The 19,384-nt window shown below is 42.8% G+C and overlaps 1 protein-coding gene across 6 annotated transcripts in view; it reads left to right on the plus strand.

The window, feature by feature from the left end:
* Positions 1–19,384, plus strand: part of LOC116710278 (plasma membrane calcium-transporting ATPase 1-like) — a 66,889-nt gene that overhangs the window by 7,029 nt on the left and 40,476 nt on the right. For 5 of the 6 annotated variants that reach the window (XM_032549246.1, XM_032549250.1, XM_032549244.1 and 2 more), the window contains exon 2: positions 18,789–19,202. In XM_032549246.1, coding sequence (XP_032405137.1) covers positions 18,995–19,202 — 208 coding nt within the window. In that variant the 5' untranslated portion in view covers positions 18,789–18,994. Of the gene's footprint in view, positions 1–7,486; positions 7,609–18,788; positions 19,203–19,384 lie in introns of those variants that run through there. The other variant, XM_032549245.1, reaches the window with a different exon arrangement.

Consider the following 19,384-nt stretch of genomic DNA (forward strand, 5'->3'; position numbering starts at 1 on the left):
GTCAATCAGCTTTAATCAACTCTAGTCCGTTAGTCCGGTTCAGTTGTTGGGGAGTTGTGAATACTAATTGAACTCTGATGCAGACCAAAAAACTGAACTCTGGTCTGCCTACAAATGTCGGTCTGGGTTCAGTTGTAGTGAACTCTGGTTTGGTTTGAATGCATATATGAAAGCCATGCGGACTGGAAACCGCTCCAAAACCAGGAAATGAACTACTGCGCAGAGCATTCTGGGAAAATAAGTCCAAATCAACCGTGATAGCCTAGCACTAGCCGGAGAAATGGCTCCTGGTCTTTAACCAAAGTCAGAAGTGAATCTTCTAACCTCTAAAATCTGTCGCCACGCCATGTTTTTAATGTTTCGTGAAGAAGGAAGCTTAAAATGATGAACATTTAGATATTATTTCCTCTTTCTGTTGGAAGCGACTAATGATCAGTCTGACTTGATTCCTTCAGAGGCTCCACTGACCTTTGACCTCCTGAGACTTTGATCACTTTCATGGTCAGTGTCTTTTCTCTGTAAAAGGAATGGAAAATGCAGAGCTCAGTTAGTGATTAAAGTTTGAATTAGACCTGCTGACCTGATAAAATGTCTAAAGGTGCAGTCAGTGCGTGATTTACAATCTGTAGTAAAGAAACTGGAACAATGGTTGACTTCCAGACTTTCTTCCATGATTTACTTTCTTTATCTTTGAGTCCAGCCCATTGATTAAGAACCACACACAAAGATAAAACGCATGATTTTCCTGCCCTCTTGACTTCTATTTGGAACCTGTGGAAATATTTCTACATCTTAAGCTGTTTAAAAATGAGGATACAGTCTAGATTACTCTAGATCTTTCAGGATTATACAACTTAAAATTAAAGTTATCTAAATTTAACAGATGGCAAAAAAGTTTAGAAATGCCCCTAAATATCAAGTAATTTATTGTTTGATGAGTTGCAATATTTAACATGAAGAAAGTAGACATTTTAATCTGGATAATTATGGAAATAATATGCTGAACAGAAACAGGAAGTGTCCTCAGTAATTCTTCCAAACGGTAAGGAATTGATATTAAAGTGCACGCTGTTGGACAGGAAGTGATGCAGCTGCTCTCTTTCTCTCTTTTTTTTAGCAACAAGTTGTTTAATTTTAATGATTTCTGTTCTTTTGCATGAGAAGAAAGTCATTTCAGTGATTGAGATGAATATAGCACATGGTCATTTTACTGTTGTTATGTTTCCTTCTTTTTTGCAACTTTTACAATGTTGCAAAAAAAAAAAATGCAATTTGAGCATTTTTCCATTGCTGGTTCAGAGTGAATCAACCAGACTGACCAGAGCGTGATGTCATCAGAAACTGCACATGGCTGCAATAAACAGGAAGTATAGGTTGAAACTGGCACGGAGCAGAGAGAGAGTTCGGTTGCTCTGGTAAGGCAGGAGTGGATGTGAATGTTTGCTACATCAGGACCTAATTACCACATCTGTTTCCATCTCCCCTCAGCGCGTTAACTCTTTATTATAATGAAAAACCAGAAACCAACTCAACCAAGAGTAAAAAAAATTTGAGTTTTGCCTTTTCTGAAGCGATGTATGTGTGTATGTGTTTCCATACACATTCTGTATGTGTTTCCACATACAGACACGGTGTGTCAGTGTGACACACTGACACATCGGTCAGTGTGTCAGTATTTCCTGTTTGGACTGAAACAGTGGCAGAGTGTTTAAACGTGGTGGAACATGAAGGCCGCCCCAGAGAGGGAGGAAGGAATCCCGGCCCTGAGCCGCATCCAGCAGCACTCTGCCTCTCATGCTAGTTAGCATTAATTATTAATGCAGCGCTGCAGCTATATTTAAGATGGGGAAGCTCCGCAGAGTCCTATGATGGAGTGCTTGGCCTTCATCATTATTTCATGGCAGAGCGGGGCTCCCCTGCTTGTTGCTCTGCCAGCTGGGCTCCACACTCACCCACTGACTCTTCCCACCAGTCCCATGGTGGAAGTGGGTTCTGTTCCACTACACATGATGATATGATTACATACAGCTAGGCCTGGATGATAAATTATCGAGGTAATCACAGGGTTTCCCCCAGAAAACTAGCTAAGCCCAGTGTTAACAGTCCTAGGACAGTCATCCAACAGCCCACCGTGTGTTTTTGTTTTTTTTACCCCTCCAGGGGGTCTTTTGTGGGCTCTAGTGTCCCTTATATGAAAGTAGGCTGAAGGAGAGGGGGGAAGAGAGAGGGGGAAGACATGCGGCAAATATCGTCGGGTCCGGGAGTCAAACCCGCGACAGCCGCGTCGAGGACTCAAGGCCTCCAAACATGGGTTGCGCTAACCCCTACGCCACCACGGCACGCCCAGCCCGCCTTGTTTTTGACTTAAAAAATGTTTAATGTTGACAGGAAATTTTTAAAATATCACCTGTTGTGGTATTGGAAGATATTATTAACAATACCTAAACACCATATATAAATAGTCTTTAAAAGACAAAAATATAAATAAAAACACTAAAATAAATAAACTAAGGATTGTTAGCCTGGTGGGGGGCCAAGTAAAACCTGGCGGCCTGCCAGGCTTATAATACACTGGGCAAAACAATGAATCATGATAAACAATAACATTGTTGTTTTAAGACAATGTTTCTCGTTGTGAATGATTCTGGTTCTGGTTCTGGACCTGTCCCCCAGCTGATGTCCAGCTGGATGGATGATTGTAACTGAACTATCTGAATTCGTCCTCCTGACACACACTTGCATAACGGCTGTGTGTGTGTTGGCAGGTGTTCAGTGGGTGGTAGTGTGGCTGTGTGTGTGTGTGTGTGTGTGTGTGGAGGTTAGTCGTGCTGTCTCATTAGATCAAGTCGCTGATCTAATCGGCTTCAGCTTTCATCGTTTCCCAGTAACTTTGCTTCTAAATCAGTTGCTTAAAGATTCAATTCAGCCATAATCACATTTGTTTACTCGTTTGGGTTTTATTAGAGACTAACAAACATTGGCAGGTTGCGGGCGCAGGCAGCAAGCCGGCCTGCAGCAGCGGGTGGGGGTGGGGTGCACAGAGCCTTTATTAAATGAATGAAGGTCCTGATTCACACTAAGCAGAAATTATTATTATTACCGGCTGAAAGTTTTCATGAGGTGGTCAGCAGAAACTCATCAGTTAGTTCTGTTATTCTTTGGGTAAGACGCTGCCTACAAATGCTGTCTCCGCTGGACACTGGCTGGTTTAATGGAATCATTATTGATTATCGACCAGTAAATCTGTAGCGTTTGATCATTAATCTCATTAATCATCATGAGAGGATCCTGTTGCTGCTTCAACAATAATCCCAGAAGCAAAGGCGTGAACCGGATCCGTCCCACCCGGAACCGGAGGTCTGACCCGGAACCAGAGGTTGGCTGACTGGGCCGAGGTCGGCGTGTTTCACTGCAGGAGTTTCACACTCTACTGTTGCAAACAGAGATTTCACCACAGCGATGTTGCAGCAACAGCGCATCCTGCAGCGTTTTCATCACCTGCAGGCAGATGGACGCTGAGGCTCATATTAATATCTGCATCGGTCCGCATATTGAAAAAAATTCTAGACCGAGTGTCTGTGACAATAAGCCCTATCTATTCAGTCTAATTCTATGCTTTGTTCTCTGAGCAACAACTATTTATTATGTATTTTACATTATATTTAGAATTTCTAATTGCACTTGCTGAACTATTTGATAGGTTTGTTGCAGTTTATTTTTGCATTTGCTGTTCTATTCCTAACTGCACCAACTGAACAAATTAAAGTTGTTTTTAGATGTGTTTGCTTGTGAAGCTGTCGGTGTGTTTAAGTGTACTCTACCAGTGCAGTTATAAAATAAGTTTGTAATACAATACATTGGTATTTGTATAACATATGTGCAGAAAGAAAAAATCCTTTCTAGGAACTTTTCTGAGGTCATGAAATGGATCTATTGACTAAATTGTTTCAACTTTTAAAATGTGTTTAGAAACTAAATATGAAAAAATGAAGAACCAGAGTATCTGTGTGAAGACTTGACTGAACCAGTGACTGGAGCTTCACGCTAGGCTAGCAGGTTTTATGCTTGGTGTTTACAGAGCTTCATTCTAGGCTAGCAGGTTTCATGCTAGGTGATTTGAGAGCTTCATGCTAGGCTAGCAAGTTTCATGCTAGACTAATAGGTTACATGCTAGGCTAGCAGGTTTCATGCTACGTGTCTAGAGATTTCTGAGCATTTAGTGAATTTTTAGGTAAATCCAGCAGCTGAAGCTTCTTCAGATCTTCATCCTTTAGAGAGGAAGGACGTTTCTCTGCTTTGCTCCTTACTCGCTCTCCTTTTCTCAATGCTCTAACTTTAACTGCTGTTTGTCACCTCATGGAGCTGCTACCGTTAGCATGTTAATTATGGGTGCAGAAAGGTGCTGACGGCTGCTGTGAACGTGTCTGACGGGTTTGTGGTTCTGGTTCAGACTGCAGCGCCTCTCCTTCTTGGAGACGCGTTTCCAGAAATGAAGCTTGTTAATGTCTGTGTGAAGATGGAAAACGATCCATTTTCTGCTGCCTCTGTCTCATCATCCTGAGGTCTTCAGGCTCATTCTGAGGTCAGAAGCAGCTGAATAGGGAAGCTGTCAGAGTTCACAGCTGTTCGTTATTATTAACATCTCACCTTGCTGTATTCTGTTAAAGAAGAAATATTTTATCTTCTGAAAATGTTTCTGTCTAGGTTTAAACCGCCTCTCACTGAGAAGTTATTTATTATTAAAACCAGTTTTCAGATTTTGGCTTTCAGCTTGTATTAAAGATAAAAACATCTTCAGTTCTTCCATGCAGTGAAGATGTTCTCTGATTGGTGCAGCATCTCCTCTGATTCTAGAAGAGCTTCTCACATCACTGACCTTAGAGCTGCCACCATGTTGGAACCCAGAGGAACCAACCAGACTGGCCCTGGTTCCTGCTGGCGGTTCTGTTGGACCAGAGGACACGAGACAGTAGTCCTCTGGTCTAACAGACAGGAGGACTACTGTCCTTTAAATGGGTAGTATTATGTAAAGTCTAGTTGTTGAACTTTGCATTATTATAATGTTAATTCCTGGAGTGTTGCTTTGATTCTTTTATGCATGTTTGAGAATCCTTTGATCTCCATGGCAACCAGTCAGCTGTGTAAAACGTTTGGTTGGACCTAGCCTCGCCTTCGAGGTGCAGCCCCTCCTCGGAGCTGCAGTTTTCAAGCTTCTGCCTCACAAAGCAGTCTTCCCCCACTCAGGTGCTGGAACACCTAGCCGGCAACAATTAGCAAACACTTGATGGAGCTGCTGAGCTCATTATAGGAGCTACTTCTCAATATAACGCTGGTAAAAACGTTGTTAAAGGGTTAATAGAGGAGCCATGTTGTGACGACTTCCTGAATGCGTAGTTTCAAAAACAGCAGGAGCTTCTTAAAGAGACAGAGGCCCTGTTTTAAGGTGTTACATTGTGAAGTCAAATTTCTTATCTCAAAGAACTTTCTAACAACCTAAGGTAACACAGTTGTGCTATAAAATGATTCTGTGTGTCTGGAAAACACATAATTCTGCCACTTTAACGCCTCCAGGACAGAGTCTGGGATCCTCTATCTGTCTGTGTGTATTTTTAGTCAGGCAGCTTACTGGGCATTCCTGTGCAGCATGTTAACAGCTGATAAAGAGAGAGAGGAGCAGAGATTAGAGATAGAGTGGAGTCCAGTTGTTTCCTCCACAGCTGATCTGCATGTTCATTCTAATGATTTTTAAATCAGAGTTCTGCTGTGAGATCCTCTACCGGTCCTTGTGATGGACCCAACCGGAACCCGGGTGGTTTCCTCTGGTCGGTTTCCTCTGGTCGGGTTCACTTCCTGCTCCTCTGGCAGCCAGCAGGTGTTTGTGGTTTGGGTCGAATTTAACTTCCTGGTTCCGTTCCTCAGACTGAGGTTCACGCTGGCGCAAAACCAGACATGGCTCAGACAGAAATAGGCTGGACTCTGGTTACCTTCCATGGTTTAGTTTTTACAGAAACGGGTCGTAGCAGGACAGATGTTCTGATTCTGGTTCCTTGTCCGAACCGAACCTCGAGGAGAGCCATCGTGTTTCTCTTCTCTCCAGATCTCTCTAGCTGCTAATGCTAATGCTAGGTATGCTAATGCTAGGTAAGCTAACTGCTAACAAGATGTGGGCTGGGCTCAGAAGGTCGGCTTAACGTACCAGCCTGGACCATCAGAACCAGACCTGATGGTCCTTTTACACTCAGAACAACTGATGCTGAGACACAACTTCTTTCAGACCATCACAATAAGAGCTGAAACCTACATGCTGGACTGAAGTTGATTCAAACATCTGGCAGCTTCTTCTCTTTCAAGATCCGATTTGGTTCTGATCCAACGGGCTTCAGTGTGACTGTAAATCTAACAGTGATTCAGCATGATGCTGTCTCCGCCTGGTTCTCCTCTGGTTGGACCTGCGGTCGCTTTCTACTGTAGTCTACATGGAACTCAGCTGCAGTCCGACCCACTTTCTGGTCCGGAAAGTTCTGGTGGTAGTCATGTGACTGGGCCACGTGTTCTGTATAAACCGTCATGGTGCTGCTGAGTCACTTCTTTATTCAGAACAATTTTACCATTTGAGATGTAGATAATCTGATCAGCTGATCCAATCAGAACCATTTAAGTCCAGTCCTATATTCTGATGAGAGACTCCAGTCTCTGCTGGGTGTTTGAGCTGTTTTGGGTTGAGTTCTGGACTTTGGACGGGGAGTACTTTCTATGTGGAGTATGTACTTATTAAATATCTGCTGCTGGTGGCCCAGGTTGTTCGGATACAGAGAAAACTTACGATAAAGTCCAGATGTTACAGTAAAGGATGTTAAAGAGTCTCCAGGTTCTACCGGGTTCCTCCGGGTTCTACTGGTACTGGGTTTCTCCGGGTTCTCCTGATTGTGTTAAATGCTGCAGGGAGGAGCTCTGGTTGGTAATTAGAGAGTCTAAAGACTGGATCTTTATTTCTGCTGCAGAATGCTGAATGCGCTGATCAATGTTCCAGAAATAATTCTGGTTCTGGTTTTGTTCACGATCCTGTCCAGATCTTCATGACGTTTCTGCCACGTTTTCGCCGTGAAGCTTGAGTCTGTGTGTTTGGGCCGCTGGGCTCTTCCTGTGATCATGTGGCTGGGAAGAGTCACGAGACGAGCCGGTCGGGTTGGGTCGGCTGGAGAACCCTGCTGACACTCGGTTCTGGTTCCTGTTCAGATCGCCAACGCTGCACAGACTCCCTACTGCGGTTTGCTTCTACCTTCCTGTCAGCTTGTTGTCACGGTGACCGCAGGTGCAGCCAGCAGGAACCTGCTGCTGACTGCTCCGGGCCCCTCCAGGTCTGGTTCTGGCCCCTGTTCCGGTCCAGGTCCCTGTCCCGTAGAGCAGACAGTGCAGTGGGAATGGGTCAGAGGAATGCAGTTCAGTTCTGTGTTTGTGTTGCAGTCGGGGCGTGGCTGCGTTTGGACACGGTGACCGAGTCCAATCAGGCAGTCATCCATCAGCGCCGACGCTGGTTCTGATCCGAATGCTCAGTTGCAGAAGAGGCTCCGGGACAGGAGGACAGAGGGAGATGAACCGGAGCCGCTGGTAGGAAACATCCCACCTCCTCCGGTCCGGTCTGGTGTTCTGGTCCGGTCCGGTCTGGTGTTGTGGTTCGGTTCATGTCTCACTGGGACAGATCAGCAGCTCAGAGAAACTCAAGAGGCTCAGAGTTGAACAGGAAAAACAGAACAGGGTGTGTTTCACTCTCTGTTAGTGTGAGCATATGGAACATTTCCCACTGCGTGTGTGTGCGCGTGTATGGGTGTGTGTGTGTGTAGGTGTGTGTGTGGTCTTGTTTCTGCTTTCAGAAGCTTCAGGACGTGATTCTGTTTGTGAATCTCAGCTGTTTTGGTTTCTATCTGCAGGGTTTCTGTTTTTCTCATGAACTTGTTTTTAATTCAGACCCAAACCCAAATACCTTTAATCACTTCCTCCTGAACTTTCTGCATGTTTCTTCTTTTTCTCTGACGTCTTTCCTCTCATCAGTTTCTGGTTTCCTAAAATGTCACCAGGGGGAAACTATATAAATAACGTCATTTTCACATGTTGAGCCCTTTTTCTACTGTTTGTTGTTTATTAGACATATGATCAAAGTTTCTAGGAGGAAAATATTAGACTTTGAGGACAGGAAGCAGAACTTTGGAATAAACTCTTCTCCCACTTCAAAATAAGAGCATGGATATAAACATTTAACCACTTGACTAATTCTGAAGAGTCGATAACTAAAACTTCAACACAGATGTTGAATTTATTCAAATGAAAGTTTTCAGAACAGCCAAGTAAATTAGAATTTATCTGGAAAAATAATTTAGGGGAAGCTAAGTGCGCACAGTTAGCAAAAAGCTAAAGCGTTAAGCAAAAAATAAGCGTATTAGCCTCAGTGTGGCCACCAGTAGATGCCATGATGAGCTGATGGTGCTGATTCCTTCCTGGCGGCCCGTCTGACTTGAAGCCTGCTGTGGATCAGGAACATGGCTGCTGGATAATTCAGATCATGATTTGTTTTTGTTCTCCCTCCCAGCTGATCATGTGTGAGTAAAGTTGGAGAACTTCCATTAGTTTCAGATGCAGAACGCTGGGATGTGAATCTGAAGCGATTATTGCAGTAACATGACCTGCTGCCTGTCTGCTGTTGGAAATTGATCATGAATCGGTTCCAGTGTGTGGTTCCTCAGGAACCCGTTTGGTCTTCATTCTAAGCCAGGGGTGGGCAATCCTGGTCCTTGAGGGCCGGTGTCCTGCAACTCTTAGATGTCTCCCTGGTCCAACACACCTGAATCCAACAGCTGAATCACCTCCTAAGTGCAGTCAAGTTCTCCAGAGTCCTGCTAACGACCTCATTATTTGACTCAGGTGTGTTGAAGTAGAGATGCATCTAAAAGTTGCAGGACACCGGCCCTCGAGGACCAGGAGTGCCCACCCCTGTTCTAAGCTAATGAGACACGCCGTTATGTTTATTTATCTATTATTTTGACCTGAACTTGACCTGTGAATTCAGTTCTGTGCCCAGCGGGTTCCTGCAGCTACATTTGTCTGGCTGTGAGAGAGACAAACATGTTTCCTTTGTCACCTTCGTAGATCGCATTCCTCCTGTGAATGCGCCTGTCACACAGCCTGCACCCCTCCCACTCAGTCATATCAATGGCAGCTTGTGTTTTGTGCGTTCACATGTTCTGCGCTCTCTGACACCAAACATTCCTGGGATTCAGGCTGACACATTGTCCCACTGGTCCTCAGCCCAACAAACAGCAGACTGTGAGGCTTTCTTTCCGCTCTGCTCTCAGTCACAAGATGCTCCACCAACAGTCATCTGAGCCTGAGTAATGTGCTGCTGAGGGCTGCAAGAGGCTGATGGTGTGAGGGTCACTTCACTGCTGATGAGGAGGAGAATCAGAGCAGCTGGTTGGGATTACCAGGATCTGGGTGGAGGATTTAAAACTTTATTTAGTTTCAAAATTCAAACAGAATTCCTCTTGGAGCTTCTGTTCCCCCTCAAACAAGAAAATGGTTCAGGAATATGAACAAGCAGCAGCTCAGACAGAAGCTGTATGTGATGAAGACTTTAAGTTTTCTCATTTTCACCAATTACCTGTCCTGCCTTTTGCTGAGCTAAAAACTAAGAATGAGAAAGTTTTATGGCTTAAACAACCTGATTAATTGTGATGAATGGAAAAAATCAACTCATTTAGGGACCAAGGTAATCATTAACTGAAATAAACAGATTTCAGTTTGCTGAAAGAACAGTTTGAGCAGTAATTTAGCCAAAACCATACAAAAATATCAATATTTTCCACTAAAGATGAAAAATCTTCTTTGTATGTAAATCTGTTTTACCCAGAAGTCCTTTAGTGGCATCTTTAGCTTCACCTGGTTCACATTCTGTAAAATAAATCTCCTATTAATCACCTTTTGCATCCAGTTATTAATCAGCTAATCAATAAATAATGATCAGATCTGCCTACACTTTCAGTACACATGACGTTAGAAGGATTTTCTGTCTGCAGATTCATCCTTTGCTGGAGATGATCAAGTCCTCACTAAATGACTGTTTCTTATTTGGCTGGAATGTAATTATTTATGTAATATTCTACATATTATTCTAATATTGTATGAAATAAGCTTGAGTGGTTAAATGAAAAATCTTCAGGATTTGCTGGTTATGTTTTTTGAAAAAAAAAAGAACACCTTCTTGGTTTGCATCTAAATTATTTTAGTGTTTATTTTAATGATTATTCAAATACTTTCACTTTTGTTTTATAATACATTACATTTCACTGCTTTTATATTTAAACCATAAATAAATTATCTTACATTCTTTTTAATATATCAAGCTTTAGTTTGATATAAGCCAAACTAAAGCTTATATATGTAAGGCCACATATATATTGTAAGTATGAATGAGATTTTTGTGCTTCGCTGTGATGGGGAAATTAAATATGGAACAGATTCTTTAAATTACAGTATTGTCTGATAAAAATCTAAATAAAAATTCTGTTTTCTCTCATGAACAGATTGCCTGGTTGGAATAAACTCAAAGGTTATTAAAAAGGATTGGATAAGTCAGAGTACCAATGAATTATTTGTTCATATTTCATGGAATATGTCAGCTGAAGATCTAGGATATGAAAACAAAAGACATGATGTCAAACACCACAGCAGACAGCTGGTGACGGATTTTAACCGCAGGCAGAACCTGAAACCAAACATTAACACACTCTACGGTACAACAAGTATGTGTATATAGTTTATTTAACAGTGAACATGTACAGCAGCATAAAAATATGAAAAGAGGCTTTGAACCAGACTTTAGCTCTTAGAGGACAACATACAGAAAATTGTTCATAAAAATATAAAATTACGCAATTCATACTGTTCACAGAAAGTACTCCAAAAAGAAAATAAAACTTGTTACCCTGTACTCAGCCCATTCTGTCATCAAATTGAGTCTAGGCTAGTTTCATTTTGTTTTTTCTTTTTTTTTTTTTTTAAAAGTGAGTGAAGTTTAATGATAATGACATGGCATTTTAAAAACTAAAGCCAGAAAGTATTTCTGATCACATGAGGCAGCCAGATATAGAGGAGCAGTCAGCAGCTGCAGCTTAATATTTATTCATAAATCACACCCTGACCGTGTCGCTATGCAGGCTTAGTTATTTAATAAACAAAGTTTTCTGATTATAATTTAGCTCTTGTACTGGATAGGGAAGCATGTAATGCATTTAAAATAAACTTGGTGAGGGACCATATGTTGTTTTCACAAACCGAAGAGTCAGGAAAGGTGAAGGAGGAATCTAATAACTGAAATATGTTAATATATGGATAATTAGGACTCAAATAGAAACAGAACTGTTCTGTCTGGTCAGGAATGTCAGATAATATTAGATTATCATAAATGTCACATGAATGGAGGTTTATAAGCCTGAACTTTGTATATGAAAGAGTTTTCACTGTATAAAATATACAGTGATATGTAATAAACTACAATATATGTCCCGTTTATCAGTTTTTTAAAAATGAAAACCTTTATTCTGGTATTAAACATAGTTTTATTGCTAAGCCCATATTTCTGCTTTAAAAAATATTTTTTTATTGTTCTAATGTAATATTCCCATTTCAAATGTGGAGTTTTAAATCATCATAATTAAGAGACCAGGCTGTTTAATCTGCAGAATGTTCCATATGATGGATTTACTGAGATTAATGAACTTTATTAAATGGGTCTGTAGATGTTTAGTATGAGAGTGAAGAGAGATCTGGTGTGTTTACGTTCAGGATGAAGCTTTGTTCCTGTAACTATGGCAACCATGAATGTGATTTAAATTCCCTTCATTCCTGAGCAGCGACAAGAAAGTTTGATTTCAGAACTTTTCTGCTGAGCCTGCGTTTCTGAGCTTCACTGACAGCTGGTGTCCAAACTGGAAACGTTTCAGATCTGATGGTTAATGGGTTTAAAAGCTTTGTATAAAATCAACACAACTTTAGTCAGTCTGTGCAATTAGGAGTAAAATAGCCAATGTAAAATAAATAAGACTGAAACAAAAAGTTGGTCAAACATGTAAAACCAAACTGCATCAAACCCTCTTTCAAATGGTTCATAAAGTGCAATTAGGAAAATTATTATTTTAAATATAATATAAATAAAGCATGACAGTTCTCAGAGCACAAAGTATAGAATTAGACTGGATAGATCTGGCACATTGTCATTAATACCCAATTTCCAATTTTTTACAGATATTAATATTGGAATGGTGCATCTCTATTTTAATCAGTAGAATGAACGACCACAAAGAGAAAAAAATGGATCCCAAGAAAAAAATCATAACTGAGCCTGAAGACCTGCTGGGTGAGCGAAGCCTTGCTAGCTGGTTTTAACGTTTTCTTCACATTTGCTTCTGACGCTGGTTTCTACAAGCTCTAAGTGTGTTTTGTTGTTGTGGAGCGCTGATGTCTGGACCAGGTCAGACAAACCCTGGCTTTGGGACGTGGGATTGTCGTCTGCAGTCCGGTTGGTCTTCCTCTGGTCAGCCTGCTGTTTCCTCTGCTGGTCAGCTAGCTGGGTAGCTTTAGCTCAAACTGATTTCTGCTCTAACATTTCCTCTGATAAGCAACAGAAACACAGAGCCTGCTGCTGCCTCCAGAACAGGGAGCTCTTCAGTGCTCCCAGTGCTCCCATTGCAGGTCTCCACGGTGTGTTACCCATCTAATGTTTGTGTTGCATGCCTAATTATAGCTGGCTGTGCTTCGTTCCCTGTAACGTAACCAGAGAGACGGCTACAACCAAACAGTGTTAGCTTAGCTGTTGGGTATCAGTAATAACTGATAATCAGCTGGATTAGCATTGACAGCAGAAGTCTGTTTGGATGTGGAGCGGTGAGGTTGGATGTGATGCTTTCACTGACTCAGACTGCTTTCATCAGCTCATAATTATCATTTTCAGACATTTTTACTTCCAGATTTACCGTCTGGCTTCTTCTGCTGCAGAATTATGACACATGTCTCACCTCAACGACATAAAAGTCACTTTGAAAACTATTGGATCTGATTTAGTTCTACATATGGACATGGCACACAAAAATAAATAACTGGAATGTATTTATTTATTTATTTATTTGGGTAAAGTTCAGTTATGAAATAGGAGAAAATTTTTCTGGACATTTTGTCAGAAGCTGTCTGCTGTGAAACAGAATAACATAAAAATTATCTCTGGTTTTGATTTGTTGATTTTTTTTTCTTTCACACCATAGTAACATGATTTTTGGGTTGTTAAATATGATTAAAATAGAGTTCAGAAGAACTAATGGAAACAGTGGAATTTCTAAAACGATAAGTCAGATTTCTTAGTCCCATGTTTGACTCATGTTTCAGCCTCAAACCGCTGGATGGATCCATGAAGCAGAATTAGAACCTGGAGGGAAAATAATGTAGCATAATTCAGTTGGTCCAATCCAGACGGTTCTGTGGTTCTGCTGGTTCTGCAGGGTGCAGCAGAGGTCACAGGCCTGTGCCCAGCCGACCTTTTCTTAACAAACTGGTTTAACTGGTCCTGACCTGGTTGGTATAGATGGAGGCTGCTCCAGGGCCCGGTCCGTTTTATCACAGTTCAGTTTGGTTCTGAGGTTCCTCCTGAAAACACCATGAGATTCTGATCCGGACGGGTCTGCTGACTCATCGTTTTCCCACAGGAACTCCTCCAGATGGGGTTAGGGGTGGCGGTGATGAGTCAGCAGGCGGTGCCTGCAGCCAACAGGTTCAGATGAGAGCAGAACCTCCTGGGGATCGGGTTAAACCCTGAGCTGGACCCAACATAACCCGAACCTTCCTGATGCGATGGAACGCTTTAGTTGGGAAAAAAACTGAAAGTTGATTCTGGAGTTTCTGTGTTGAGACTCATCAACCAGGATCATGTAGTAAATAATAACCAGGTCAAGGTTCAGTAGTAATAATAATAATAATAATAATCTGGGCGCTTTTGTTCTTAGATCCAGTTATTCCCTCTGCTTCCTGCTTCTCGTTCCTGTTCTCCCGTATGGGAACCAGCGGGTCGGACATCAAACAGAGATTAAAACCGGTCCGGATCAGAGAAAACTGGTCACCTCAGCTAAATGGGTCTCCATAGCAACAGAGAAAATGATGATTTTATTGTTTGAAAGTGATGGATCAGAGGATTTGGAAACGGAGTAAAATTGTAGAAAAAATATTTAAACAAACATGAATTAGTAGAAATAAATTAAATAAATGGGAGAAATGTTTTTGCTGCTGCAGGTTCCTGTTTCTCCTGATCTGGCTCTCAAAGCGGTTCTTATTAAAGCTGCAGAACTTAGCAGCTGTCGGCATGTCGTAGAAAACTGGCAGTAAATGTTAACCGTTATTAATCCCTTCATTCGGGCTCTCTGAAGTTATTTATGGAGACAGTTGATGTTTAGAGCAGCGTAAAGAAGTGAAGAGCTGCCCCAGTCTCAGGATGTTTCCCTTTGATAGTCTGCTAGATTATGTTAAAAACTTCATCTGTTCCATCTCCAGCTGAAGTGGTTCTCTTTCTCTCTGCTCTGAGTCAAACCAACCAAACCCTTTGAGCAACCTGTTCTCCCCCTCGCCTGTGGGGGCGCTGCACCAAGAACCACTCAAGGCGACACAAAAACCTCTTAAGAAGACACTGGGCGCAACAAAATGTAAACAGAAATGGAGTGGCTTCAGATTTTAGCAGTTGGAGGATTTCTGTCTGAAGACCACGAGACATTTCACCTGGTAGTGCTAGGCTAACGCGTTTGTTTTGGTTGTATTTACCCAGAATGCCCTGGTCCTGCTTTGGTCAGCTTGGCATTGACATTTGCACTCATTAAGCAGCCTGACTGAGTCCAGCTGCTGATGAAAACATGTTACACCTGGTGGTGGTGATGATGATCATGTCAGGTATTTGTCCTCCAACATTCAACCTCAAACTCCTGGTTGGCTCAAAGGCCGCGGCAGGTTCTCTGTTCACACAGAATCTGCAGCTGATTCTGGTTTGAGTTCTACAGCAGGTTCTGGTTCTGGTTTGGGTTTGGGTTCTACAGCTGGTTCTGGTTCTGGTTGTGGTTGAAGGGGGACCTGGAGAAAAAACTCTAATCTCATCTCTGCTCTGATTTCTCTTCATTGCTCTGTGTTGGTTCTTGAAGCTGCTTCTGTTCAGACTAGCGACCTTATTTATTCATATGCTCTGTCCAGCAGTTGTTACACTTCCTGGAGAACCTTTGACCTCTGACGAGGCCTGTTGCAATAAGCAATAAATCAATTAATCATGTGATAAATTAAAAAGAGTTCAATAATCTCTTTTCTCTCTTTCTAAACTGGATGATAAAACTCTTCAGTCTGGTGTTTTGGTCTCAACTCGTCCGCTTTTGAAGGATAGTTTTATTTACAGAAACTTCATAATTTATTTTATTTGTTGTTTCTGCTGTTTTGCTTATTTATTTTGGAAATTTAAAATGTCTTCCAGTTTTAAAAATCAGATAGGTAATGCATTTAGGACCACATGTCCAAGCAGCTGGGATCATTTGTAAAAATCAGGCCTGAGTCCAGTCAGGTCGCTGATGTGGATAACTGCAGGCTGCAGGCTGAACTCAGCCCAGCTGCATCCTGTCAGGTGGACGAGTCGTCTCTGCAGCTGAGCTTCATCAGACTGAAGAGCTGCAGGTTGGCTCAGAGCGTGCTCTGAATGCAGAAAGCTGCAGCTGTGTGTGTCTGTGTGTTGTACAGCGAGCCTGCTCCTCTTCGTCATCTCTCTGCAGTGTGGGGATTTCCTCCTTCCTCTCAGGTCATGTGACTGCAGATATGGGTGGGGTCTCCTGCATTCCTGCCGCCTCCTTCGCCCCAGGAACTGGAGTGTGTGTGTGGCATGCTGCAACACACTCCGTCTCACCCACACACACACGCATTTGTCTTGGCCAATCCCGCTGTGCAGCCACTCTCTGCATGAGGAAACGTCTGCATGGAGTCACAGGGGGACGGATTGTGTGTGAGAGTGTGCGTGAGTGTGTGTGTTTGGCTCTAATGCAGGAAAAGAAGTTCCTCTTCAAGTGGAGAGTGTTACCAGAGTTTGCATTGTGTGTGTGTACGTGTAGGCGTGTGTGTGTGTTGAGAAGGCTGGTGCAGGCTCCTTTAGTATGCAGAGCAGGTGTGTCTGCAGAGGCTCAGAGCAGGGAGGAGGGAAAGGAGGGGGAGGAAGAAGAGGGGACATGAAGAAGAGGAAGATCAGGACCAGACTGTTGTGATTTCTGTCAGTTCAGCTTAGAAAACACAACCTTTTCATTCAGTCTCATAAAATATGACAGTTTGGATGTTTTTAACAGTTAGCAGTAAAGCCCCGCCCCCTTTCTGCCTGATCCCACCTGATTGGCTGAAAGAAGCCTCTCTCTGTTGCTGACAAAGCAACTTTAAGAAAATAGTTTGAATAATTTCTGTTCTTAAACTTTGACCTGCTTACAGATTTCTGATCTCAATGTGACATCCCTGTTTGCCCTTTGACCTCAAAGTTTAAACACAACAAACCTGCTGGTGCCAGGCTTTATGATCTATAACAGAAGCAGCTCTAAGAATATAACGTAAATGAAACATTTCCTCTTATCTTTCCAGTTGTGAGATTTCATGAGTGATTTGCATCAGGAACATGGCAGTCAATATAAAACAGCTTAGCATCTGTTAGCAGCTTAGCGTGGAGCTACCTTAGCTAACGCTACACCCTGGGTGTGAATACTTTAGAGAATGCAGGTTCTTACCTGTCTGAAAGCTAACCTCTAATGAATTCAGCCTTCCTGTTATCTGCTGAACGTCCTGCTCTCTCTCGCTTGCCGGCAGCCTGAACAAACTGCTGAGTCAGCTCTAAACCTGAACCTAAACGCCTCGTCATGTTCACACTGAGGTCGCTGGTGCGTTCACAGATTCCCATAACGTGGGATTTTTACATTTCCAACAGATCGTCCCATTCCCGTCAGTGGCTGATCCAGGCTAACGTCAGTATCTGCATCAGACCAGACATGTCTACAGCTATTATGGACAGTTTCATGTTTTCTGTCTTGGTGTTTATTTTGTGATTATTATTGAGTGATCACAGCAGTGGTAGATTTGCTCACTTAATCACCTGCTCTACTTCCAATCTGTGTGTGGGTCGCCTTTTTTTTTTTTTACTTCACTGAAACACACCAAATTCTGCAGCACATCCACATGTTAAGGTTGTCAAAGTCAAGCTAGCATAACTGATCTACTTCCATTTCCCTCAATTCAATTAAAACTTTTCACTGACCTGGGTATCTAGTTGTTGAAGTGTTGAAATTTCGTATAAATTTAAGATTAAGTGTGTTATATTGACAACTTGATAGCTAAAAGCAATGGTAGTCATCATCGGCGAGAAGTTTTTTGGGGATTTTGTGCACATGACGCCACACTGCAACGTGTCTATACTACACAAACTGATGCTCAGGCTCACTGATTCTGGGTAGAATGCCTCAGATCCAACTGATGTTTCTAATATTAGAGGATTATTAATATATAATAACTGGAGAACTGTCCAGAGTTTCTCCGTTGCTGAGAAAACTAAAAGTTTCCCAGAATCCCCTGCTGCCTTGCCGCTTTCCTGGGACCCAGATAAAAGCAGGACCAGATCGTCAGGACCAGATCATCAGGAACGGATCGCCAGCTCCTCTGATATGAACCTACTCTCAGTGGACGTCCACAATTCGGCAGTTGTCTCCTAACACGTTCTGTTTCTGTTCAGCCTCTCAGTGTCTCTAAGCTAGCCTGATGCAGCACAGGAAGCTCCTCCCCCTCACTGCTGATGTAATGACCTTGTCCCTGTGACATGTCTCTCATTGTCCTCTGATCTGCTGCATATTTGTATTCATAAGGCCATCTGATAATTGCAGCATTGCTTTCTGCTTTGTAGTCCATCAGGAATGACTGGGTGTGTCCCTCAGATGCCACCTTTGGACTGACATGGGTGTGTGTGTGGGTGTAGGTATATAAACGGTGCTGCGCTCAGATCTATAGCTGCTCGACGTGTTTAATGCGACTCGGACTGACCTGGAGGCGACTTATTAGTGTAACGAGTTCAAACATTTCTGGTGGGAATGAAATCCTTACCAACAGGAAGAAGAAGTGAAACCAGCCAGCATGGGGACGATCTGTCACTAGTCCACTGTTGTTGCTGTTTCCGTGGCAACAAAAACAGCCAATTCAGCAGAGAAATGACTCAAATATGTTTTTATCATTACAGCAGGAAAAAAACTCAATATTGCTTTGATGCATTTAAAGTCAGAAAGACTGGATGGATAATTGTAGTGGGGATAAATATCATGATGAAACTTGTTTGCCCTTTGACCTCAGAGAGCGGAGGGAAAGGTTTGTGTTTTCAGTTCTGGTCCAGTTTGTTCTTTATTACAAATATTCTTAAAAATATTTTAAGAATATTTTTCTTAAAATTAGAAAATTTTTCAAAAATATTGGATTGGAACAAAAGCCAACATGCTTTTGTTCCAATGATTTGTTCTGAGTCAACCTGAATTCAGTGGAAAATAATAGAAACACAAGGAATATGGTGGCTCTGTGTGCGCTGACATCACACCGAACTCTGGAAACCCAACAAAGGATTTTATGGGTTTTCTGGAGGATCTGATTGGATGGTTCTGGGTCTGTAATGAGTTCTGATCTCTGCTGCTGTTTGGGTTTCTAAACCTGTTCCTGTTTCCCTGCAGAGTGGCAACATGTTTACTTCCTGGTTTCCATGGTGATCAGAGGGAGCATGCTCGTCCACGCCCGGATCTAAGCTCAGCGTTCGTCTCTAGCAGCCGCCTCCAGAGGGGAGAAGACCTAGCTGCCCAGAACCGCGACCCGCCAGAACTGACCGCACCCAGAACCCGTCAGCCAGCCCGGACAGAGGAGGAGCGCCAGCAGCATCGACATGGCCAACAACACAGCCGACCACCCTCCGGGGAACTCGGTGGCTGAGGGCGGCCATGACGGCGGCCATGACGGCGACTTTGGAATCAGCATGCAGGAGCTGAAGGACCTGATGGAGCTGCGGAGCTCCGAGGCTGTCGGAAAGATCCAGGACGGTCACGGAGACGTGCAGAACATCTGCCGCAAGCTCAAGACCTCGCCCATCGAAGGTAGGAACCAGAACCAGAACCGGTTCTGTGGGCTGGATCCAGAGGCTGGACTGGAACTCGTGGTCTGAGACTCGAGTCCTGGTTCCAGTTTCTGTCTGATGTGATGAAACAGGTAGCTGAACCATTTTGACTCCAGACTGGTTCACTGGGAAAGCAGGACTAGATTATTATGGGATGTTAGC

The sequence above is a fragment of the Xiphophorus hellerii genome, chromosome 20, assembly GCF_003331165.1.
Source record: "Xiphophorus hellerii strain 12219 chromosome 20, Xiphophorus_hellerii-4.1, whole genome shotgun sequence".
Taxonomy (NCBI): domain Eukaryota; kingdom Metazoa; phylum Chordata; class Actinopteri; order Cyprinodontiformes; family Poeciliidae; genus Xiphophorus; species Xiphophorus hellerii.